Below are 26,363 nucleotides of genomic sequence, written 5' to 3' on the forward strand. Positions count from 1 at the left end.
CCTCTGGTTCGCGGGCACGCGCACGCTCAGCCGTCTACTCCCTCACACAGGGATTATGCGCGCGGATACCCGGCTCCTCCCATACACACACAAATACCCGTCGCGGGAGCGCGCCCAGGTCAGGTGACACCCCCCCTCCCCCCCTCTGCCGGCCCGCAGGATGGTGCCTGGAGAAGATGGCGGATACCGAGGAGCTGCGGGTGAGAGCTGTGTGCCATGTAGGAGGAGGGGATAATGATAGTGTTATTACAGTCCCCTTCAGGAAATAGGGATCCAATCACACATTTATTCATCTAAAAATAAATAATTGCTTATTATAGGGCTATTAGAGGGTTATTTTTGTGATCATTATTTTTTTTTTTAGGTTTACTAATTAATCATTAATTTAATTCCTGGAAATCTGATGGTTTTTACCCCAACATATAAAAAGAGGGGTTATTGTAGTCCGTAGCGATTTTATTTGACAATTGACGGATTGGACTTGCGTTACCGGCTATAGTTTTTTTATTTTTGTTCGGAACCGTGGCGTCCAAAGAGGTTGGGGTATGGATATTCGGATGTGAAATGATAGGCACACACAAGGCACCACGTGGGACCAGAATTTGGGGTTATCTCGCCGTTATTAGGGCTTTTGTGATGTGATTTTGTTGGAAAGGCGCGGAATGCGTTGGGGTCCTACAGAAACATAGCGTTTTGGAGCTCTCTATAGTCTAAATTTTTGCCATCTTTTGGGATCTAAAAGCAAGAGATTAGTGGCAAGTTATAGGGAACACAATAGAGCGCTGTAGTGGTTATGGTGCCAGAAGTGCCATGGTGCAACTAATGTCAGTAGTGAAACTTTTTGCTCTTACCTTTTGTCACGGGTTGAGTGTGTCACCTGATCCCGGTCAACCAGTAAGCTAAGCCCTGTACTGCCAGGTTTAACTTAGAGCGGAGAACTTCCTGTTGTCAGAGAGGCAGTGACTGATACAAGGCAGTCTTCAGGTAAGAAGTCAAACCGTTGGCATACGGTTTTACTACTTACATTGGCTAGGGGAAGGCCTTGACACTCCTGCCATTGAAACCACTATAAAATGCTGGAAAACAGAAGTAATCTGCAAAGATGGTACTGCTTAAAATGTATATAGAGGATGTGAGATATAAGAACGTAAAAGGTAAAGATCAATTTGTCCTGAAGGTAAAATAAATTGCCTGGTATGATTCCAGCACCTGTAAACATTATGTAAAAAATTATGGGTGGTATTGAACTGGACATGCAAATGGCAAGGTCAGTGAAAACATGCAAAAACAGTAATTACCAAAATTAGACTATTCATTCACTTCCTCTGTTTTCAGCAATTTGGACTTTGAACACTAATCAGATCTTTCTCTGGCTTAAATTATTGTATTGTATTGTCACCATTAATGCTCTGTGATATTTCTTACAGCACCTCTCTAGACAGAAAAGTGCATATATGTATTTCTTTTATTGTGGAGAACGTTTTCTGGTGCTGTAGGTAAAATCTCCATTCCTCAACTCTCACTAGATGACCTTTTTCCTCCGTACAGTCCTATTAATAGATTGGTCACCAGAAATAGAATTGTACCGACCTTCTGTTTGTGTATGCTGTTATTATATACCCGTTCTTTATCGTGTAAATAACATTTTGAACCTTTCTTCATAACAAACATTTTTAATTTCCTTTATTTTAAAGCCTGTCACTTTTTGATTAGTTAATAAAAAAATTCTGACAAAAAATAATGAAAACGAAACATTGAAGAGCTACATTGTTAACTGTGTAAACACACAGCAGCTGATTGCATTGTGGTGGGTTTTATATTGTCAGCTCAGAATCTGCTTTACATGACTGGGTGCTCTCTGCTGACTGTATCCTGTCAGCATTATTATAGGAGCTTCCAGACCTCCCTCGCTTCATGTATGCCAGTTGAGGGATCTTTTTGACACTTTTTAACAACAAATAATGCTTGACTCTTCCTGTTATTATAGGCACCTTTGCAACTGTGTTGGTAAATCTCATTTTATTTATCCTTCAATAACTGCATTACAAAGATTACATTATTAGGCACAAACAAAAGGTCTCACTCATTCTCTGGAATGTAGGATTGTATTGAGAATTAGAATTTTTTTTCTTTTTAATTATTCTGAAATTAAAGTGGACATGTCAATGTCTTACTATGTTCATTTTTCGTCTGGCACAGCAGATCCATTTTAATCTCGCCTGAGCAATTAAGAGGCTAATTTAAATGACAGGATTCTACTCTTATGGATTCCTGTATCCGTTGCATTCTGTCTCTGTATGTTAGTGATTTAGCCCAGTATTTAAAGTAGATAATTGACAGCACAGCTTCGTGGGGATGATACCGTTCTCAATTTGAAACATATGGGAGGAGCAAGACTGAGGAAGAAATCTCTGCTGTATCCTTATTGCAGAGATCTTTGCGTACAGTCGATCACTAATTGTTAACCGTTCGTCAGGGTTTAAAAAAGGAATAGGGTATGCTAAAAATAAATTGATAAAGCCATTTTAAATCCCTTTTTTCTCCCACTTGAGACAAACATTTTTGATCAGAAGTACTTTTATATAGCAAACGATGTTTAAGTAAAAGTCATAATACAGGCAGAAAGTACACCTCCCCATGCATTATATAGATCAAACATTAAAAGGTTATTGCACAAAGAAATAACAAAAGGATTAGAATATCTGTCATTCCTCTCCATTACCAGGTTCTGTTTCTTTACCCCAGTGTCCAGCATTGCAGTTTGAGAAATGCAATTTGGTCCCAGGCACTGATCTTCTCATCACATAGGGAGAATGTAACTGTTGAATAAGCTGCTAAGGATATCTGTTTATACACAGTCCAGTTCCCAATTTTGTGAGTCGTCTGTGTGCAGTGATGTCCAGAGCCACCAGCCACAGAGAAAGAAAGGGATGATATATCCGTCCTTATTGTGTATGACATCAACACTCACAGCTTGGATGGCAAAGGAGGAAAAAATAATATTCTTCTCTTAACATTGTTGCTCTTACAAATCATCTCAGTTCTTTACAGGCAATCAAATATTAATCCACTTGCAAGTAGTATCATGGGTGCATTATGGCATCTTTCTACCATTTATCCTCTCTCCAATCCATCATAAATTACTCTGATAGACTATTTTACCTAGCTTGATATTCATTATCTGCTTGTCGGTCTCTCCATTGTGTTTTTTTTTTTTTTTTTTTTGTCTGTATAATATTCAAAGCCCACATTGCACCCCAGTATAGCTCTATTCTTATCTCCAAATATATTCTCACCCATCATCTGCGTTTTGCCCAGTGCTTGCACTTTTCTTATATTCTCGCTATGTCTTCCATGTTGCTCCTGTCCTCTGGAGTTCTTGGGTTTTTACCTCTTTAAATATACTCTGAAGGCACACCTGTTCTGAGAAGCCAGCTACCTTCCACCTCTTTAAAAAAATACTGTAAACTTACTATACTAACATGGCTCTCATCCAATCCTTGCCTCAGCCATCACTTTATGTGAGAGTATTGCCCTCGACAAGCAAACTTCCCTTATGTTACTCCTTACCTCTTGTTTCTCACACCTATGGTGTTATGGTGCTTAGAGTGATTCTTTAAATCTGTGGCTTTGAAATCCGGGATGGAAAGGACCAATTTACAAATGTTATCCTGTGGACACTTGGTCAGTAAGGGATTTATTCACAAAACATCAAACTGTAGTGGATTTGCTAAATATAGGCAAAAAGGGTACCAATTTAGGAAAAAATGAAACTCTCAAATTTTGCAATTTGCTTTTCAATTCAGTGCAGTTTGATGGTTAGTGAAAAGCACCCATGAAAAATGTGTAGAGCTATCACACGTGACTGGACATTGCTAGTATTATTATGTAATTATTTGATAATGTTCTCTTTAATTGCAGAATATGGTATCAAGTTTTCGAGTGTCAGAACTTCAAGTGCTGTTGGGTTTTGCTGGTCGTAATAAAAGCGGTCGTAAACATGATCTTCTTATGAGAGCGCTCCATTTATTAAAGAATGGGTGCAGTCCTGCTGTTCAGATTAAAATCAAAGAGCTATATAGACGGCGGTTTCCCAGAACACTTGAAGGAGTACCTGCATTACCATCCCTCAGATCAAATGTTTTCAATTTAGACAGTAACTCCTCTGTGGACTCGGATCTTGCAGTGGCTGGCATCCATTCTTTACCTTCCACATCTATAGCACCTCACTCTCCAGCTTCACCTCTTGGTACTGTACTACTACAAGACACAAAGCCACAGTTTGACATTCAGCAGCTTTCTCCACCAATTCCCCCGGTGCATCCAGATGTCCATCTACGAAGTCTTCCTTTTTATGATGTCCTTGATGTCCTCATCAAGCCAACCAGCCTAGGTAAGACGTAGATAGATCACTTTTGTCAACTTTATTTAGTTGTGTCAGAAGGAGTAATAAGTTTCAAAGTACCTACATAGGAACTAATATCATCTTAAAATCCAAGCTGTAACCTGTCCATGTCCGTGGCTATTCTTTGGCCTTGGAAGCCCCAGGTATACGGCGTGTCCCTTAGTGAATCCATGTTGTCCTTAAACACACTGGACATTAATTAAAATTCACGATTTTTCTAATTTTAGTGACATAAAGTCACATTTTTTTTAAACACTTAAGGACCAACAACATAATTATTCCGTCATGGCAGTCCGTGCCAAGAGGACCCATGATGGAATAATTCAGTCACGTGCTAAAATCAACATCCGATCACCACAATTGCAACAATCATGGGGTTAATGCTATTGCTGGATGCCTCAATGTCCAGATAAGCAACAGCAAATCGTTCTGTTTAAGAAACATGTGATTGTAAAAAGGTGTCAGAATACCCTTGGGTATATAGCCTTAGATATTGTATTTATATAAATATATACTTTTGATTTTTTTTGTTTTCTGTGATGGCTATTAAGCATACAGACAAATATACCAAATTCTAAAATTGCTCCACATTGACATTTTTTTTTTATTTTTATTCCTTGTATTTTGTGACCTGTAACTACCAAAAACAAACTGACATTCTAGGCATATGATGTACTCTGTAAATCAGAACAAAAAAAAATATTTTGAATTACTTTTGGTAATCTGCACTAATTATGCACACATTAGTATTGCCAAACTTGAGAAAGAAAGTTATTAATACAGGAGGCAAGTATTATGATTTAATTTTCTTTACAACTCAAATAGCAGCAAACAAAGAATACATTTTTACAGTGCAAAAAAACATGAGTATAATGTAGGAGAAACATGCAGAATAACAGGTATAAAGAACCACCAAGCGCAGTCTATATAACGTAAAGCCATAGTAACTCAATCCTCCTTATTTGACTGCGATGATTAACAATATAGTTGAATGAAGATGAATTTGAAGAAATTATGAAATGGATCCAAATGGTAATCCATAGAAATAAGAAATTCTCTTGAAGAACTCTTCCTGAAAAGGACATGTGAGAAGAACAAGAAACTTTGTTACATAGATAATCTCTGTTTATGCTGAAAGAAAATAAAAAGTTAAATAAATCAGAATTAAGAGAGATGTGGAGAGTATACAAAAAATAAAATAAGTGGTGGGATAATACTTGCCCTACTGTCTCAATACAATTGTGACTTTACGTCACTGAAGTTAGAAATATCAGGAAGGAAGAAGACTCTTATTATGCTATACATGCATACTAAAATGAGGTTTAAAGTATTAGTGTTTAAAAGTGAATTCCAGACACCAATTAGCTGTTTTGAGGATTTTATGAAGACTACCTCCCGCCGTCCTGGTGCCCTACACTTACCTGGACCGGTGATCCGCGGCGATCCCGGTCAGGGGGTACTGCCCAAGAGGCCAGCAGAGCCATGTTGCTAGGAAAGCATATCAATTAAACTATGAACAACTTTCCCTCCCTGCACCCTGATTCCTCTCCTGCAATTGTCATCAAAACAAAATACTAAGCCCTCAATGAACACTATCCTAGAACCTACTTTTCTACCCTACTCTTACCTTTTGTGTCACATTACCCCACTCCCTCTAGCATGTAAGCTAATTGAGCAGGGCCATCAACTCCTCTGTTCCTGTGTGTCCAACTCGTCTGGTTATAAATACTTGTCTGTTAGTCCACCAATTTTACAGCGCTACGAAACATGTTGGCTTTTTTAAATAATAATATTAATAATAATACTACCTCCAGTAAGAAAAGTTTTATTAGTCATTGCTGATCGAGATGAATGAGCTCCAAAAAGAGAGATGTCAATGCCTGCAAGATACATGACAGATTAACCATCAAGCAATAGTGACACTAGATACTAAAAGGTAAGGTTTATGGAAAGAAATTAAAAGTTGGAAGCATTAGGATTTATTAATGACGCCGCTTTTAATTCGTACATATTTCAGCATTGAACAACACGTGGCTTTGGATTTTTGAGGGAAAGCCGGATGAAATACTGAAGAACAATTAGTTTTAGTGCGTCTTACCACTTGGAAACTTACGCTATCTGGAAAGAAAATTTTATTATGGATATTAGGTGCTTTGACATCTGATACATGTTTAAAAGAAATGAGACCCAATAAAAATGTTAATGATACATTTTCATTATCTTCCTGAGAAACAAATACATTTAGAACCAAGGAAACATGGGAATGTTTTAGACAAGGAGGACATTTCAAGTGAAAACCTCTCATGAGTTGTCCTCTGGTTGTGTAACTTCCATTCGCTGACACTGTGTAGATGTCTGGAATTCCTATCCGCTACGACATTGGACATACCTGGTAAGTATTCCATGTGTTTCAACCACCAAATTATCTTCTCTCTTGCATCTGTTGATAAAGGAATTTTGTCTTGATAATCTAGAGGAGCTGGAAAGATGGCCTGGATGAAAGCTGCTAAAAAGGCCCACAATATGTGGCGGAAGGTGAAGGCATATAGTTTCTTTTCTTAGAGCTGTTCTTAATTCCTTCCAAAGACACTTTAATTTCTTTAGAGGTAGAATGAAAGACTGTTGATTAGAGTCCAGAACGAATCTCAGAAATTCCATTGATTGAGAGGGGTTTAATACCGATTTAAATTTTCTTTATTTATTCAACACAGTAGCATAAACTTTGTAAAAAAAAAAAAAAAATATATGATCATCCATGTTTTGTGAAGATGAGAAGTTTGAAAATCCTGAGACATGATCAGAATATTGTCTAGGTAAATAATCTGTCCAACTGTCAGACATATTACCTCTGCTTCGGAGGTTTGCAACTACCGGTTTCAGTAACTTGGTTAAGCACCAAGGTGTGGAGGAAAGGATCGAAAGGAAGACAAGTGAACTGCATTTTCAGTTTTTCCAAGGGAATTGCAGGAAAGGTGTATGATCTGGATGAATAGGTACTGTTAAGTAAGTGTCCTTTGAGTCTTTTTTGATCACCCAATCTCTGGGTTTCAAGAGAGATCTCCGACAATGGATTCCTTCCACTTTGAAATGGTTGTAGCAAATGTATTGATTCTAATGTTTTAAGTTGATGACTGTTTGAAGTCCTTCATCCTCCTTGCGTACAAGGAACATATTGCCGTTGTATCCAGGAATATGCATGGAAACATCTTGAACCGCTCCTTCTTTGAGTAATAGATTAATTTCCTGTTCGACAAGGATCTTATCTTGATTTATAGAAATCATTTATAGAAATCTATTCTAAATACTTTTACTGTGTTGAGAATCCATATATCCGAGAGAATAAATGTGAAAAAAACTGTGTGAGTCTGCCACCCAGATTTATATTAAAAAGGAATAATACTCTCTATGAAACTACTATACGGCGACAAAATACGCCTCCCAAAGGACAGCACCCACGGTATAGACAATATTGGGAAATAGCCTATGAGAAGTTCATGAAGGAACTTCAACAATAGCATTAAAATAAAATAATACTACACACCGAGATCCGACAGCTGAACCCATCCAAACCTTACAGTAGTATTGTACAGTGCTGTACCATTGTACAGCGCTACGGAATCCGATGGCGCTATATAAAGATAGAAGAATAATAATAATGAATGCATAATGCAATGCGTTATAGAGTAGTATGGCATTGTCACAGTTCAATAGACCCGGACTCCGACGTAGTCTGGGAATTTGAGTTATCCACAACATGTACGCTACCCCCGTACCCACCCCTCCTACCGCTTGTTTCTGGTTATTTATATATATATTTAGTAAAACACTGGACTTAGACCATGTATGTATTTATTATTTGTTTCCCAATGTCTTATTTCTTTTTTCTGTACCATGCATGACTGAGTCTAAATAAAATAGCAATTTACAAAAAAAAAAGGAATAATACTTACCATAAAAAAGGTCTTGATTAAGAATGTCTAAAACCTCTGTATCTCCAAGGCTTCCCTTTTTGGGGAAAGAAAGATGATTGTTGGGTGTAATCAAGGTATGATATGAGGCTTCTATAATTTTGTCTCTTCTGATTGTGACCAGAAGGGTGGCCACTTCTTCTTCCGACCCTGGCAAACATTTTTGGCATGGAAAACATTTTTGAGGTATAACTGGGCCTTGTCTAGAGAGGAGAAAACTCCAACAAATGTACTTATATATTTTTTTGTTTCTATTATAAACTCCTCACCAAATGGAAGGTTATATAAATAGGTCATCTGCAGAAGTGCCAGGTTCTTTTGTGACCATTTTGATTGAGGGTCTTGTTTTCATGACAGCGCGTCTTCTCTAGCTACATTGGCGTTTCTTAAAATACAACACATTTGTTATATCCATCCTCTCAAAATATGGATATCTACCACTTTTCCGGTTTGGAAAACTCACAGTTAGGTCAAACCTTTTTACTAAAGGACCAGATCTATCCAATAATCAGTCTTGACAGCTCTTTACGGAGCAATCTATTCCCTTTTGGGATCTTTACTCTATTTTTTTCATTTTTTTTTTTAAGATATTAGATGACGATAGGGTCCAAATCTTGATTAAAACATGCCTTGTTTAGTTAAAAAGGGTTTAGGGCATTTATTACAGGTAGCTCTATTAAGATGTGTCATGAATTTGGAGACATCGGGAAGAGGACCCAATGTGGATGTTTAATATTAGTGGGATTGAAAAGAGAGTCAGCCTTTGCGTCTGTTATCTCAGCATCGTTATTATCCTCCTCATTGGAATCTCGAAAATGTCCTAATCTTTATCTTGTTAAGAGAATTCAGTCATCAAAAGCCCTATCAGTGCATCCTCAGGATCTAAACCCTTGCTGCTAAAAGTATCATATGAATCTGGTTTCTGCCTCCGGATAATACTTCCTCCTGGGGTGGGGTGATTTATTAGCACACTTTTTTGGTCTGCTTGATAAAGGCAACATTTTATCAGTTTCAAAATCTTGGTCCTTAAAAGTTTTAAGCCTTTTCTCTTGTTACTTAGAGGAGGAGGGATCATCAGAAATGTGTTTACATTTTAACGGTAAATTTGAGAGGAATGACTATTATTCAAATCTTTGTCAGAGATTTATTAAGAAATACTACTCTGAGGGAGAAAGAGTTAAATCAACATGTAGGCGATCTTCAGAATGAGCTAAAGCTAAGGACAAAGACTTAGTCAAAGACTCCTGCATGTTAGCCAATCCCGATGAAACAGCTTGCTGATCAGATTCACCAAATAAACCCTAAATCTGTAATTCAGATATATTTTCGATTACATCTGCCAGATCCTCAATAGAGGAATGCAGGGAACTTTTTGAAGTCTTGACAAAAATGTTTAATGTAAATAATACATTTTTGAAGGGAGAGTTTCTCTTTCTCAAAAAAAAAAAAAAAAGGATTGTAGGATGAAATTTGCGAGCTCTTGTAATACCACCAATCAGAAAAAAGTGCCATTGCTTATGCATGGTACATTGCAATCGAAACATTTGGAGTGCAACAAAATAGAGTTAGAGTTTAAAAATACTAGAATGGTAATTATAGGAGCGGGTAAAACTTAAATAAGGTTAAATACTAAATCTAAATTAAAACAAAAAGTAAAAGGGGAAATAAAATTGAAATGATAAAACGGAAATCTGGAAATAAAATAAAAGACAAGAAAAATAACTAATATTAGGATATAAAACAATGAAAGAAAAAAGGAAAGAAAAGTTTAATTAACAAGGTGAAAATGGTAAGAAAAAAGGGGAAGTGTAATGAAATATAATAGAGGCTAAGAATACGTGAAAGAAAACCAAATATAGTAAAAATAAATGTGCAAAGAATAGTGAATGTAAATATACACAGCAAAATAAATATAATAGTAAAGCACACAGAAAAGACACCAAAAAGGTATTTGTAGAGTAATATGATTTAACACTTTTTTCTTAACCACGGATATGCAAAGAAAGGGGTCTAGGTTGCTATGGATTTAAAAATAACTGTGAACTGTGTACTGAGAACGAACATCAGCTCAAATAGCTTGCCTTCGGTGGTCCCTGCTCATATCTCAAGCTGGTTTTAGCTCATCTTGTGCCATTACATAAAGAACCAGGGCCATGTGCCAGGCAGTTACCATATGTAGACTGTACTCGACTGTGATTGGTTGCTCCTTATACCGGTTTCTCCTGTTATACCTTTTCAGGTTTGTTTGCACTGTAAAAATAAAAATCTGTTTGCTGCTATTTGAGTAGTAAAGAAAGTTAAAGCATTAGATCAGCCTCCTGTCTTAGTTACATTTCTAGTATTGTTCATGCATCCATTAATGGATTAGGCAATTCCATTTAAAGTGAACTGTGTTGGTGTTGGTGTTTGTCGTTCTTTGAACAGTGCCATTTTCCCATTGTAATAGAAATAGTTTTGGTTGTCAGTTGACAGATTGCTTTTGAACATTCTATTTTGTGTTCTTTTCACAGTGCAGAATAATGTCCAAAGATTTCAAGAGAAATATTTCATTTTTGCCCTGACTCCTCAGCAGGTTCGAGAAATCTGCATCTCCAGGTAAAACAGATTAAAGCACATGTGCTTCTCTTTCTTTTCCCTCCTACTGTTTTATGTGCATTGTAAGCTTTTGCTCTGGTAACACTGAGTGGCTCTTTGACAGGTTATTAACATTTTTCAAACAAAAGTTCTAAAGAGGCTTCACTTAGCTAACCCTGCCCAACCATAATTATTTATTTATAAAATGCCAAAAATTTCCGCAGCGCTGTACAATAGGTGGGCTAACAGAAAAGTATTTGCAACAAGACGAGTTGGACGCACAGGTGCAGTGGGTGTTGAGGGCTCTGCTTAAACGAGATTATATTCTTGGGAATTATCGACCACCTCCTCAGTCCTTTGGTGCCCAAGTCATCTGACTTTAATAGTTATTCCCTTTTTACTTTCCTCCCTGTCAGTACACCCATCTCCCTGATATTATTATTATCGCCATTTACATAGCACCAGCAGATTCCGTAGCGCTTTACAATATTATGAGAGGTGGGATTTAACTATAAATAGGATCATTACAAGAAAACTTACAGGAACGATAGGTTGAAGAGGACGCTGCTCAAACGAGCTGATATCATCTTGTCGTCCTCCCAGTTGCCTTTATTCATCTTGTTTAATTCAACTTGCTTCTATTATTTAATGCGCTTACACTATACTTACTGATCACTGTGAAGTGCACTGGATTAGAGTCCTCTGTAAGCATATAATATAAATATTTCTAGCGTATGTGCAGGGCATGGAGAGATATATCAAGGTGCACCATACTATTTACTTCTGACAATTAGTGGAATCTAAGCCAGTGCTAGAGTATTATCCGACGGAGCTACTGCAAAACATGTTGTAGAGCAATCCAAAGTAAAAAAAAAATATAGAGATAGATAGATAGATATAGATAGATAGATATCTATCTATATATAGATATACCTTTTTATACAGTTTTTACTGCTTATTTGGATTTTTGGTGATGTTGGTAAAGTTAATTGTTTTTCTTTTGCATGTTAGTGCATGTTAATAATTTTATGATACAGCACGTTTTTTATTTTAAAGCCATGTACATGCATCGTACAGATAAACTATCTGTAAAATATATTGCACTGCCAACAGTTCAACACATAAGTCACATCTGTTGAGAACTGCTTATGTTTCTTTGAATAGTGATTATATGCCTGGGGGAAGGAGAGATTATTCGGTCCAAGTTCAGTTAAGGTAATTTTTCTAATTTATCATAATAATGTGACTGTACCGGCGTGTTGCAAGTCTTATATGTATTTATGCTTTGGTTTAATACTTTTTTTCCCCCTCCTATTCAAACTAGATTATGTTTAGCAGAAACAAGTTGTCCTCAAGAGGATAACTATCCCAGCAGTCTGTGCATTAAGGTTAACGGAAAGCTGTTTCCATTACCGGTGAGTCTTGAAGATCCATTACTTAAATAGATTTTGTATGGATTCCGAAAAACTGCCTGTTAACCCTTACAGGACCATAGTTATTGGTTATTATGAAATGGCCAAATACATTTCTGTTCTACATATTGTAAAGACTTCGAGATTTTTAAAGAGATGCACTTTTCTGATTATTTGGCTGGTTCTGGTGTCAGGACTAGACTTATAGGTAAGGGACATACTACAAGTGCTTAAAATTGACTGACAATATTGGGAAATGTTTGGATTCAGGAAATTATGTATCTGTCAAGTTCATTATACTATCACTTTGCGGAAGTCCCTGAAATAGTTCTTTCTATCTACCCCTGAAGAATGGAAGACTATTGAAAAATTACGGGGTGTTTCTTTATATTCAGTCTTTTAGCTGGGTTTTTGGTATTATGTAATTCTAGATATATTTATTTTGAAAGGGTCATGTTAAAATGCTGTTAACCATGTGAGATCCATAAGTTCCATACTCGACTCTAGATTCCATAGCACCCTGTTTACTTAATACTCTGCATTATCTTGTGTTTACTTCATGAAGTCAGTTTCTTAATATATCCCAAAGTGTGCTGTAATCTATTTATAGATTGCAAAAGAAATCATTTCAAAACACGTTCTTCTAAACTCTCAATTAAAACAGAATGCCAGTGTCCATTAAATTTCATGTTATGTCTGTTTAAAATGCTTTTATATTAAATCTGGCTACATAAAGATTTGATTTCACTTTCAGGATGTTGCATAGTTTTGCCTTAGGGAAGGAATGTTCCTCTAGATTTTGTTGAGCTGCCGAACCAATAATTCACTCTGAAAAGAATGATTAGAGTCGTAGTCCAAGAGCATCTGTGAGGCTGCAGGTTATACAGAGCTGTAGTGTTAAATTAATCCCTGTAGCAGGATGTGTCTATTGGATCAGAGATATTCTGTCAGTTGGCCTGGAAGTAAATTAACTGCTGTGAAGAGATTATCTAATCATTTTCCTTTTTTTACTGATGATAAGCCGGAATAATGAGTGATATATATCTTACAGTTAGATAAATTTCACTTTCACTAATTGTGATTAATAGATCTCCTCCATCAGAAAGAAATGATGCCTCAATCCATAGGTAAGGTTTAAAAGTACATACAGTTGGGACAAAGAGAAAGGAAAGTGAAAATAACCACTCACAGAATAGTGATTTTCACTCTCCCCTCTGTGTTCCAATTAGTTGTCTTCTTTTGAATAAAGGTTAATTATCTTTACCATTAGGTTGAGCTTAATAAAGATCCCTGAAGGGATCGAAACGTTGCTGTATCTGTTTTTCCAATAAATCTGCTGATGTATGAAGACCCTAAATGCCTGGACTACTTTGCTGTTACTATATGGATAATTGGTTTGGCAGCCCTAGGTACAGTGCACCGATGTCTACAGATGATGAGGGCGGCTCCCTCCTTTTTTTTTTCTTTTTTTTCTCTACCATGGGGTTAAGGCATCCTTTCTTTCTGATGGACGAGATCCAGCAATCCATTCAAGTACAGTGTGCTTTTGCAGTTGCAGAACCTGCATGCCTCTTAGGATACATATATACTTTGCTGTGCAATAGGTTTTAGTGAGGCTTTTTGTTTTTTCCAGTAATGCATACTTTTTTTCCCTTTAAATTTCTCTTACACCAATATTGTCTAAAACTTTATTTCATTGTGAAGTAGTCTTTGATCTAACAGGCAGATTACAGGCAGTATGTAACGGACCGTTTTGCTCACCAGAGGTTAAAAACAGTCTAGGCGATATTCCCCTTTCCAGATACACCGACAGGTACTGTAAGCACCAATCTACCGAACTGAAAACACACGAACTCTGGAAATATCTGAACAGGAAAACCATACGAAAGGGTTACACTCCTGGCAGTCAGCATACAATCCAATTCCCCCAATAACGAGACGACCCTTCGTTTTGAGGGTTAAGCAGAATCTCCAGATTTATTCACACAACCTCCTTTTAAGACATTCTCCCATGCAAGGGAGGGATCCACAACAATTAGTACAACAGCCAATAATGTACCAGTTACCTCCCACCCATCTCCTCCCACTAACTTATCTGTTAACATAATTAAACAGTCCACAATTTCCCCCAAGTTTTAGATGTACCCCAAATATGGTAGGTATCCCCCGATAGCCCTGATCTGGGTGAGCAACATACTCAAAAATCACCCAGATCAGACCAGGGGTTCGGGAGTTATGGCTGTTTAAAGTTTTGACCGACCGCACAGGCAAATTATCCGAAAATAGTTCCATATACTTGGGCCCTGCGGTCGATCACAGAAAAGTGAATGAAAACATACAAATTACCTGGGTTATAGAGCCTGGGGAGGATTTGAATGAATACCCTTGTTCGTGGGGTTCTTTCTACCGAACGGCGGGCCATTCGGTAGTTTCTACACAAATTCATAGAAGTCTGAAGGTCTCAGCGGTGTTTGCCTAGTCTAGTGTCCGATTTTAGTTCCAGACACTCTATGGCAAAACACCGCTGTTCGGGAGTTTAAGATTGCCGCCACCATGTGTTCGTTTCCCGAATGGCGGCCACCCAGAGGACAAAACTACACATTACACACATTGCCAATTACCCGTTTGCAACATTGTACGAACGGTAATTGGAGGCACACTTTAATCCTGGGTGGTCTGGTTGTTCGGTAGTTTCACTCAATATAATGAATGGAGTGATTCTACCGAACAATCAGTGAATGCTGCATACACATAACACAGTTTACCGCACACATAATATTAAAGACAGCCTGAATGCAATCTGCTACACAGTCTTTTAAAGGGGCATTGTTCCTAAAAGTCATATGTCCACGGATGGCCCTTAAAGGGCCAGTAGCAGCAATATAAAATACCACGTGCCCGAATATTGTATTCAAAGGTACAAATTTACCAGGGGCCATAGTCAGCAGGTAGGAGGCGGGCAACCAGGCTTCTCCAGTTCACAGTGGCGAGGTTGGTTCCGCCACACAGTATAACTTAACTCCTTTTTACATAGCCCTTGATGACAGCTCATGCTGATGGTCATAATATAAAATCCTAATTAGTTTCTATAAGGCTAGTCAGTTTTAAATTGATATTGCATGTCTTGATGATGATTCATTTGATTCCAAGAACCGTGTTCTACTATTGCCATGTTAAATAGTCTTTCTTTATAGGGATGTGCTCCACCACCAAAAAATGGTGTTGAACAGAAACGGCCTGGGCGTCCTCTCAACATTACATCATTAGTTCGCCTGTCATCGGCAGTGCCAAACCAGGTTTCAATTTCATGGGCTTCAGAAATCGGAAAGGTGGGTGAGTTACAAGAGATATTCCTTTCTGGCTTTAGGAATTTTATGATGTTATAATAATAAAAAAGGTAAAAACATTCTTTTTGCAATAAATTGCTTAAAGTGTTTCTCTCATTTTGTATAACACAATGGTACTTTGGCAGTTTTTGTTTTCTTCTACAATGAGATTCGAGCAACTGTATCTTAAAGTTTTTAGATTTTAGCCTAACCTTGAGCATAATAGCTAAGTGCTCGGCCTAACCTTTAGCTCAGTGCTTAGACTCTGTATAAAGATAACCGATTCAACTGATCACTGATTCAGCACCTCAGAAAGCGATTTTACATTGATTCAGCTTTGCCGCTGACGCAGTACAAAATATTATCGCTGACTGGACTTACAATGTTTGCGTTTCTATGACAAATGTGCCATTCCTTATTGGTTTTAATCTTTAATCTTTCTACTAGTTTGGCCATAATCAGACAGTGCACCTGAATAATAGTGAAAGATTTGCAGTGCATTTGTTGATGAAGTTACTCGTATGTAACCTAATACTCTGCTTGTTTTGCATATAGAATTACTCCATGGCCGTGCATCTCGTCAGACAGCTGACGTCAGCAGTGTTGTTACAAAAGTTGAAGATGAAAGGCATTAGGAACCCAGACCATTCCAGAGCTCTGAGTAAGTACTTTGTACAGGCTACATGATTACCATCTTTTTAAGCACTTGTGCCATAAGCTTAAGGTTTAAGTTTACAGAGCTCATAGCCACCTGTGCTTGTATTAAATCATGGTGCAAGCAGTTCCCTGTCTGCCTCTCTATTCATTATAGCTGCAGCTATAATCCCACCTCTCTCGCTGTGTGTTCTGGGGGGATTATACCGTTGCTCCCGTTGCTCCTGTTTATGTCTCATGTTACTTTTGCAAGCTCTCTTTTTCTGTGAAAGATCTGTATAGTAGCCATTGCATATATGCGACCACACACATCTTGTTTGACATCGTAAATTGAGCTATTAAACAAATGGGTCAAAGTTATTCAGGGCAGTCTTTACAAGTAGTTTAGTCATGCCTTTTAGTAAATTACTACTTTTGATTGCTGGATTTCTTATGCCATAAACTTCTTCTGTGATATTTTTTTAGATGTGGTATTTATTTATATCTTTTGAGATATATTACTTGCCATGTTTTCCTATGTATATATTTTAATAAATTGGAATCGCAGATCTTTAGTCAAATTAGTTTTTCTAACAGTCAAGGGACAGTTAGAGGGGGAAAGAAAAAGGGCAGCTGAGCTTTAAGCATTGGTCTGTGCAACCTTGTAGAGTGATTTATTTTCTCATAAATATTAAAATGCTATTATGTCTAATAATCTTAATCGACAAAAGTGATTTCAGCTGGGTGATTTTCACAGGGGTTCCCATTAATAAATAATAGGCTTATTTTCAAGTTTTCTGATGAAATACTTCTTTATAGAGCAAGTCCATGTTTCTTTATTTTGGAGGATTGACTCCTTGTATTGTGCTTTCTCTCAGTTAAAGAGAAACTCACAGCAGATCCTGACAGTGAAATTGCCACCACAAGTCTGCGGGTTTCATTGATGTGCCCTGTAAGTAGAGCTCCATAGTGAGTAAGTTTTTAGATTTTTTATATACCCTTTTTATGTAACATTTAAATTAGTGCTCCACGCACCATATCCTCCACAGCCCTCTGTAGTGGTTATGATGCCATTAGTGCCCCGGCGCCCTCTGAGAGTCAAACTATTTTGGAAGAGTTTGATATCTTACCGGAGTGCCACTTCTAGCCTTTTCCTACTGGAGAAGCTGGATGACTTCAGTGAGCTAAGTAGGTCTGATATAGAGCCACTCTCCTTGTCTGAGAGCATCAGCTGTGTATGGCCCTACATTGCCTTCCTTAGCTCAGTGGAGCTGGATGGATTCTCCTGCAAAGTGTAACTGGAAGCAGGGTTGCAGCCATAGGCACCCGATGGAACCCAGATAAATTTTTCAATTCTTGATAAATCACTCTGAGAAGGCGCCAGGGCATTCCTGTCACCATGACCATTACAGTGAGCTGTAGTTGGTATGGTGTATGAAGTGTTCCTTAAAACCTTGTCCTACCTCTCAATGTGAATGCATTTTAAACTGGAATTAGGAGTAAATTCTATAACCTGGGCTTTTGATTTCCAGCACCAGATTGGGATAACTGCAAACAGGTTAGTGCTGACTCAGTGGCTTGAAGGGTATGTCAGAGACCCACTTATAAATACTCAGGATGGTGGCGTTTTTTTGATTATTTTGGTTTTGTTAAGGGATTATTGGAAGAATGCACAAAAGCACAAAAGCACAAAAGCTTAATAGTTTGCTCCTCAGTCAGGTCTTGCTCATGTCTCAAAAAAAATGTATCTCACTTGTGCCCTCGTGGGTGGGATCATTTGCCTATCAAACTAATCCCACCCAAGAGGGCAGTCCAGAATTAAAATGCTAGACCAGTCCCCTCAGAAATGAGCTTCTCCTGGTTGGGCTTCATAAGTAAGCTTTCACGCATGGATTATGTTGGAGATTTATGTAGACCCTAAGAATTTTAAAATAAGCTAAAAGAAAATGAGAGAATAAAAAATCTTAGCTTGCCCTTTGTTGAGATCCAGCTTTGTTTCTTTAGAAAGAACAAATCTGTTTGAATTCTGTACTGAAGTTTTCTTTTCATTATCTTGTCAACTGAATATGCGAAGTCAGGGCTTGTGGCTGAACGTTCCCCCAAGTTTTTTAATACATTTTTTTTTAATTACATAATATGGCATGAGAGACTGAGTATTGAGGGGCTTAGCTTAGATAATTTAGAAATTAAATTTAGTGGTCATGGGCCTGAGCTTTTGGTGCAATAAGACCACAGATTTTTGACAATAGTTTGACGGATAATGAGGATGACACCCCACAAAGACTCGTAGTACCCATACCACGAGAGCTCTAATGGATAGGTATAATACTTTGTTTCTCTTTAAGAATAAATCATTCTCGGTTGTCATGTATTTCTTACTAAAAAAAATATGTGAATTTGATGTGAACTCATTTCATAATGGATGGTGGAAGATGGCTGCTTGAATACTGCATACTGAGCAATGACTGTAACTAGCATCCAAGAATCCAAATTCCTTATTAAAGGATACTTCAGACTCCCAAAGTACTTCAGTTTGCTGAAGTGCTTTAGGGATAACTACATGTCAACCATGCCCAATTCATAAAGTGTCAATATATAAAAAAACATTTTTTTAAATCCGCTCTTTTTTTGAATGAATTTAAGAAATCCCCTGCAGTTAGGATGATGGCCAAGATTGCTTCCTGATTCACGATGCTTCACTATAAGAAGCATTCTCCTGGGTTATCGGCACAGTTGGTGCCTTTGTGGCAATTGCTACACATGCTCTGATTTTATCCATACAGGAAAATAGATTGTCATCACAGTCTCATGCGGGAAAAGAGCCAAGCAGCAGTTATTTTTTTGGTGCATGGGGGCATATGGCATTTACATGGTTAAAGGAATACTCTGAAAGTTGAAACCAAAAATCATTTTAATGTTGTATCATTTAACAGTCCTGTCTACTGCAATTTTTTTTTTTTTTTTAAAATTCTTTATTTAGGTTGTGCATGGGTTAACAGAACAGATTTGCACCGCCACAATAGCTGGTGCTATCAGAGCAATAAACAGTGTTAAACGACAGTGTGGCTTGTTATACTGTGCACATTTTCTTTTTTATATCGTACAGGATTAACCAATAGGCAAGGGGTACAGGTCTATGCTGGACTTGTCATGTATTTTTCCTTAGGGTTTATCATCTAGCCTGGTATTCATTTGCAACGAGAGTAACAATAGAAATACAAGAGAAATTGAAAAACATCATGCTTGAGTGCGTGTGGTACTACAGTTAGGCACAGCTATTGTTTTAACATGTAATAATTGAGTTATACTGAGCATTTTTATAGGTTGACAAGATAGTGTCTTGAGTGCCTGAGGATGCTTGAGTCGTAGTGTTGGTAGCTAGCAGGCATAATTTGCATAGTGTAAATAACCTGTGAGAAACAGTAACTTTGCTTGGACGCCATGGGTATTACTCTCATGGCTGCTGAGTGCAGTGAAACATAACGGAGTGAAACATTATGCTTTTTAAGTTCACTGCAGAAAAAAATTAAAGAAAATACTAATAAACAATAAAATAATAAAACAAAAAGACCACTGGGTTGCCCCCCACCATTATTCATACCAGAGGAGAAATTATGCAATTTAAGGAACGGCTTATGATGTAGCTGCAAGTCAGTTCATCTCTTGTCCCCAAAGTGGAGCATGACCCCCAGGGACCTGCATGTGGCTGTTCATCCAATTCCTTTGTCTGGTAGGTTGTCAATCTTGGGGTGCATAAGTCCGCTGGTTTCTCGATGGGGCTCGGTGTCGTGATGTGGCTTGGTGGGTTGGGGTGGGTTGCGGTGTACATGCTTGGCTTTTTCCGGTATCCGTGCTTTGGGCCGCGTCCTCTGTGCTTGTGTCAGCTTTCGTTCTCTTTGCCCTGAGTTCCTAGCCCGAGGTATCTTCGTGTTAGGAGAGTGCTTTAGTCTGCTTGTGCAGTCGGCGGGCTTCCCCTTCTTTCGAATACCAGGCCCCGGGTGGCGTTGGCGTTCCCGAGTAGGAGCTTGAGTCCCTGGCTCTGCAGGGAGCACGGTCTCTTGGGCTCTTTTCTGGATTCGGTCCCAGAATGCTTGGCACACCATGTTGAATCTGTGCTCAAATTGCATTCTCCATGCTTGGGTCTCTGGGCTGTCCGAGAGGGTCGTGCGGTCCGACTCGGCGGCCATCTTGGACGCGCCATGCAGTCGCTGGTCCATGGAGAGATGCCCCTCGTGGAGGTGAGGCTTCCCCAGTGGGGACCGGGATATCCCCCGCCGGTCCATTGGGGGGGGTTGCGGGTTGGCAGGAGGTCTGTAGCGTGCAGCGAACCCCGCATCGGGAGATCGGCCGCTTCCCCCGAGTAGCAGGTCACTGCTTCTGCCAGTCTTCGTGTCCAGACGGCTCGGCTTCATTGCCGTCGGTGCCGATTTTGGGTGTTGCTCCGTTCACGCTCACGGTCGGTCAGTTTACAGTGTTCAAACCGATGTGTCCAATGTGGGCATCAGCAGTTTTAAGTAGTTTGAAGATTATTTTAGCTGGATTGTGTTGGAGCTAACGAACAACACGTCCGGCCATCTTGGCTGCCTGGCTCTGCCTAAGGCAATTTTTTTTGTACAGAATCCGTTTGCTATTGTATTTTGTTATGCCATTGTGCTTTTCTAATTTATGTCAGCCCAGTTATTTAAAGAGAAAGTAGAATGTTGTTTTATGTCACGATAACCTTGAGTAGTGAAGCACAAATACAGGATTCTCATTAAATATTGTGCATGATAAACCTTCTATGAAAAATCTTTACCTACCATAATAAAGATTTCTGAAAATAACACTCTTGTTTCCAGCTGGGAAAGATGCGACTGACAATCCCGTGCCGGGCTGTCACCTGCACTCACCTGCAATGCTTCGATGCTGCTCTCTATTTGCAAATGAATGAGAAAAAACCAACATGGATCTGTCCTGTGTGTGACAAGAAGGCTGCATATGAAAGTCTGATTTTAGATGGGTAAGTAAGGAAATAGGTTTACCTCTGTTCTCCAAAATAAAATAAAGTGCATAGAACCTACATGTAGGAAAAATATACCTTATTTCTGTCAGTGCAAGTTATAAAGTCTTTCTCAGGGATTCACCGTCTAGTCCTCCTCAGTCAACCACCAAACTACTGGTCATTACAATCTACACAAATACTCCAGGATGAAGACCATCACATTTTATTTCAATTGAATATGTAAGAAAATGTAACCCCTACAGAAAACACAATTTAAATGGCCTTCCCCTGTGTTTAGAATATCATATGTGCTTCCTGCTTGTAGTATTTTCCATACCGCCTAGCTAATATCCATCTGTATGTGGTTTATTTAAGAGTATCATAATAAGTAATACAGTAGCGTAATTATGTGAAAAAGAGCCCTGCATGCTGCATTTCTTACAGTAATCTTGTTTGCAATGAATGTTTGTATGTTCACAGGCTTTTTATGGAAATACTCAACCAGTGTTCAGATGCAGACGAGATCCAGTTCCAAGAGGATGGATCATGGTGCCCAATGAGGCCAAAAAAGGAACCACTATCTACACCAAACTCAAAGTACTCCCACATTGAAGGTATGTTCATAAAAACAGTGTTAAAATTAACATTGGACATTTAACAGTTGTGCTTAAAGGAACACTATAGTCACCCAGACCACTTCATCTAATTGAAGTAGTCAGAGTGGTGTCCCAGTTTCCTTAACCCTCCAATGTGAAATGTTGTTGTAGTTTTTAGAGAAACCACAACGTTTACACTGCAGTGTTAAGACTGCCTCTTTTGACTGCCTACGAGACCGTAATTGGAGACACCTCCTACAGTTTCACAGCATTTGACTGCGAAACAACGCTGGACATCCTTACGTTCTGCATGAGGATGTCTAGTGTGTTGAAAAGCCCTATAGGATTAGGTTCCCAGATCACGCTGAGGTTAGCGGTAGAGGAACCTGATTCAGCCCTGGAATCAGGTAAAGGTGTTTTTTTTAACCCTTTACATGACCAAGGGACACTAGTATTAGGAATATAGTACCTAACACTATATTGTTTTTCGCCTTTTATTATAAATATTTTAGTTTGTAAGCTTTATGGCAATTCTCTGTTTGCATACCCCCTGTACATTTTATTATAATATATGCATACCACACTTCTATGCGGAGTGTAGATTATACATGCAGAAACAAATTTCTGAAATGTTAAGGATTTGAACTAGTGATTAAAGACAAATTAGTAGATGCACAAAATATGCTTCAAACAGGGATGGAAAAGACTAATATGGTGGAGGACTTCACGTCTGGAATTGATCCTTTGCTATCCTTAGCGAACAACAAGGTAAAGTATATATCATCTGATTTATTTATCTAGGGAATGGACAGGCCAGATGGACCAATTGTCTGCCATCAAAGTATGTTTCTACAGAATGTTCAACCACCTCTTAATATAATTTAGCTTTCATTGAGTGCAAAAAAAATGGAATTGGCCAAAGTTCTACTTTTCACGTTTGCAATTATATTTTTTGTGCATTAGTACTCATGAACAATTCTTTGCTCTCTGTACCTCTCTCTACTTTTTTGCTCTCACCATGTTGTCTAGTATTTCTTCCATTAAAGTCAATAAAAAAATAAAATATATATATATATATATATATATCCTTTCTCCAGGCTCGGGTGCAATAAGCAAAATGTTCTCTGTAATGGATGCCAGAGAAACTACCAAACAGAAAAAGGCAGAAGTCATAGACCTGACATTTGAAAGTTCATCTGATGAAGAGGAAGAGCCAGCCTCTAAAAGGAAATGTGTATACATCCCAGAAACACAAGGGAACACCATTAAAGGGTCAGCTATTTAATATTACCATCCCTGTGTGTCTTCTTGAGTTATTTCCTGAGTTTACTATACATGGTCACACTTTGCTGTGACTATTTATTTAGTTAATTCACTAGCCAAGGCATTACTTGGGCCTTTGCAATGATACCCAGTTTAGACTACCTGAAACTTAGGTGCCAGTAAAGCAAAAGAGAGATTAACTTGCAAGGTGGAGAGAAGTCCTCAAGTCATCTCTGCCATTAATGAGTGTAGCAGATAATATATATTTACCAGATATATATTCTGAAATAATGCATTTAGGAATTTTAACTGTAAACGGCAAACCTAATTATATGCATAAACTTGGGTAGGAGAGCAGGGCAGGATTGGGGATTAAAACCAGCCTTTAAAATAATTCAATAACAGCCCTTTTCCTGCACATATAAGAGAGATAAAAAAATAAATAAACATTGGCACTCAGCTGTGGTTAGGTGCTGGTATCGAGGTTCCTCTCCTACTTTGGAAACAACCTTAAAAAGTAAGAATAGATACCGAACTCAAAAATGAAATGCTCAGAATAGGTTTTATTTTAAAGTAATTAAAATATATATATATATATATACGATATAACCAGTAATTTTTTTTATCAGTGAAACAATTTTTGTAGGGTAAAAGGAAAAAAAATATTTTTTTTTATATATACACAATAGGGAGATAGTGAACATCATGCCAAACCCCATAGAAAACTGGAGAAATAATGTGTTCTGACCCAGTAACAGAAAACCATCCCTTAGATATGTACAAGACAACAAATGCAGTTTGTGAGTCCTTATCAGAGTTGATCCACTAGAGATTTGCTTTATCTTCAAAATAAGTAAAATCAAAAAGAGTGTTTGCTGCATTTATTTACTTCTAAAACACTAAAATCCATAATCATTTTTCTTTTTCCAATAGGGTAGTTACATACCAGCCATCTACCATCAGGGTGTCCAAAGCCCCCCCCCTGGAGCCACACTCCATACATCCTTCTGCAGTAGACTATTCAGAGCATTTCCATCATTCGGCTATTGCTGGCATTTCCACAGATCTTCCAGGTGCGTAATATTACCATCTGTTTTTTATTTTGGATGCTGCCCTAATTTGTGCACTATATCAAAATATACTTTCCATTTCCCGATAAGTGCATGCTGTGCCAGCATGTTATAACCCAGTTTAAGTGAGACACTCTTTCTCTGTCAAGGTTGGTGCTGACTTGATTTATAAACATTAATAAAGATTATTAATGTCTACAGGTTTGGATTTCTTGTCTCTTGTTCCAGCTGATTCCCAGGTAAGTACAGATTTTGTCTGCGTGCGGTAACAGCACATATTCACTTCATCTCAGCCTGTACAGATGTTCCTAACTCCTCTAAATCTGAATGCATCAAAAATCCCTTGGTGTAACCATATGCATTGTAGGGAACCATGTGTATTGCTACAATTACATATTAGTAATGCCACATATTAAAAATTAAAAAAAAAAAATACCATAGTTTTAAAAAAGGTTGGAGTATCTTTTTAACTTCATTATGAATGAATTCACGATTACTCCTTTTTTACTAGTATAATGCTGAACAAATAGTGGCATGTAAACATGCAGTCCTATGCTTTATTTATTTATATTTTTGTAAAAAGGCGGGATTTATTGGCTATGGGCTTTGCAAATTTTGCAACAAGCCAAAAATAGTAAAATAATTTTTAACTGAAAGCTATTTTTTGGTGTTAGAATCCCTGAATAATAATGAAAACTGACCTTAACCTGATGTTTATAAACCTTTTATACTGGCTGAGTCTAATGGAAAATCAGACATCAACACCACCAAGGCTAGCCATCGATGCCTTGGAGTGATGGTGATACAATAGACAAGTACAGTATATGTGAACATCATGGTCAGTAGTATGGAGTTGGTCCTATCTTGTTGGATTGGATATTTTTCAGCCACAAAAGCAGTTAGAATTCTCAGGCAAACCTTGAGATTTAGAATTGTCCATCAGACTGCCATATGGTGAAACATGATTCTTTTCCTCAGAGGGTTGTTTTTCCATTTTTTCAGAGGACAATGCCCTCATGGGTTACACCACTATCACAGATCCTTGGCATAGTTAAATGCAATTGTAGGCCCAAGAAACAAGTATAGAACTGATATTGCTGTCATAGACCGTATGCAGTTTGATGAGTTGTATCTGAGGACAGATGTGTTGTGCATTCATTTTATATATGCAGTTCACAAAAATACTTCCACAAAATATACTAATGTAGCTGCTACTCAGAAAAAACAAGTTAACCCTCCAAACAAGAATACTTCTGCATAACTAATATACACATTCAATAATACTGCACTCCCTCTTGTAATTCAAATAAAATTACCATCAATCCAGTATGGAGTTACAAATCTGTTTTTATTAATCAAAAGAAAGGAAAAATAATAATAAAAAAATACCTAGTCTTAGCATACTAATTAAAAATACACATTAGGAAAAAGAAAAATGATTATGGATTTCAGTGTTTTAGAAGCCCTAGCTCCCAGGAAGTAAACATAGATTTTACTATATAATTAAGTCTATGCATGCAAGAGTATTTTATACACGAATCCTATTTTGTAAAGTCAGTATTGTGCTGTAAATATATGTTTCATTTGGAATATTTGAGGGAAGAGGAAATTTAAGTAATGTTTAACTGCTGTTGCCTAGTTTTACCAGAGTAATTCAGGTTTAGCTTGTTGAATTTTTATTTCAAGCAGTACTATCCCCCTATGTTTTTGGATAGTCTCAACTCGGCAATTCCAGCCAACCCCATTCATGGCAAAAACAAAACCTGGAGCAGCCACCTTGAAAGCCGTACTAGTGATGTTCTAGCTGCAAATGAGACGACCTATTATAGGAGCCAGATGTCACCCAGAGAAGCCCAGTGCACTCCGATGCCTCCAAATTCCATGAAGAATTAAAAAAAAAAAAAAAATAGTTTCTATTTATTTTTATCCCGGATGTACAGGAAATACAGATCTATATATTCTTTGGGGTTCTGGTCTGAGCACACAAATTGTCATTTGAGCTAGGTCTCAGTACCTGCTGACTCAGCATTTATTTATTTTTTTGTTTGTCCTGCGAGTTGCACATGTTCAGTTTGTGTAAATAGGTTTGCACTATACAGAAAATGTAAATATGTATTTTTATAAATAAAAAGAAA

The 26,363-nt window shown here is 37.9% G+C and overlaps 1 protein-coding gene across 3 annotated transcripts; it reads left to right on the forward strand.

Moving 5' to 3' along the window:
• PIAS2 (protein inhibitor of activated STAT 2) lies at window positions 1–26,363 on the forward strand. 3 transcript variants are annotated; one of them, XM_063453873.1, is made up of 14 exons: window positions 1–200; window positions 3,922–4,393; window positions 10,884–10,968; window positions 12,112–12,162; window positions 12,272–12,362; window positions 15,554–15,688; window positions 16,241–16,346; window positions 17,197–17,270; window positions 21,157–21,317; window positions 21,780–21,913; window positions 22,993–23,167; window positions 24,092–24,231; window positions 24,430–24,467; window positions 25,915–26,363. In XM_063453873.1, exons 1-14 carry the CDS (start codon window positions 177–179, stop codon window positions 26,119–26,121), a joined length of 1,893 nt encoding a protein of 630 aa, XP_063309943.1. In that variant the 5' UTR covers window positions 1–176; the 3' UTR covers window positions 26,122–26,363. The 3 variants fall into 3 exon arrangements, with proteins under 3 accessions (XP_063309943.1, XP_063309944.1, XP_063309945.1); XM_063453874.1 differs by having other exon boundaries at window positions 25,918–26,363; XM_063453875.1 differs by having other exon boundaries at window positions 25,944–26,099.

Source organism: Pelobates fuscus, chromosome 5, assembly GCF_036172605.1.
Source record: "Pelobates fuscus isolate aPelFus1 chromosome 5, aPelFus1.pri, whole genome shotgun sequence".
NCBI classification, from domain to species: Eukaryota; Metazoa; Chordata; class Amphibia; order Anura; family Pelobatidae; genus Pelobates; species Pelobates fuscus.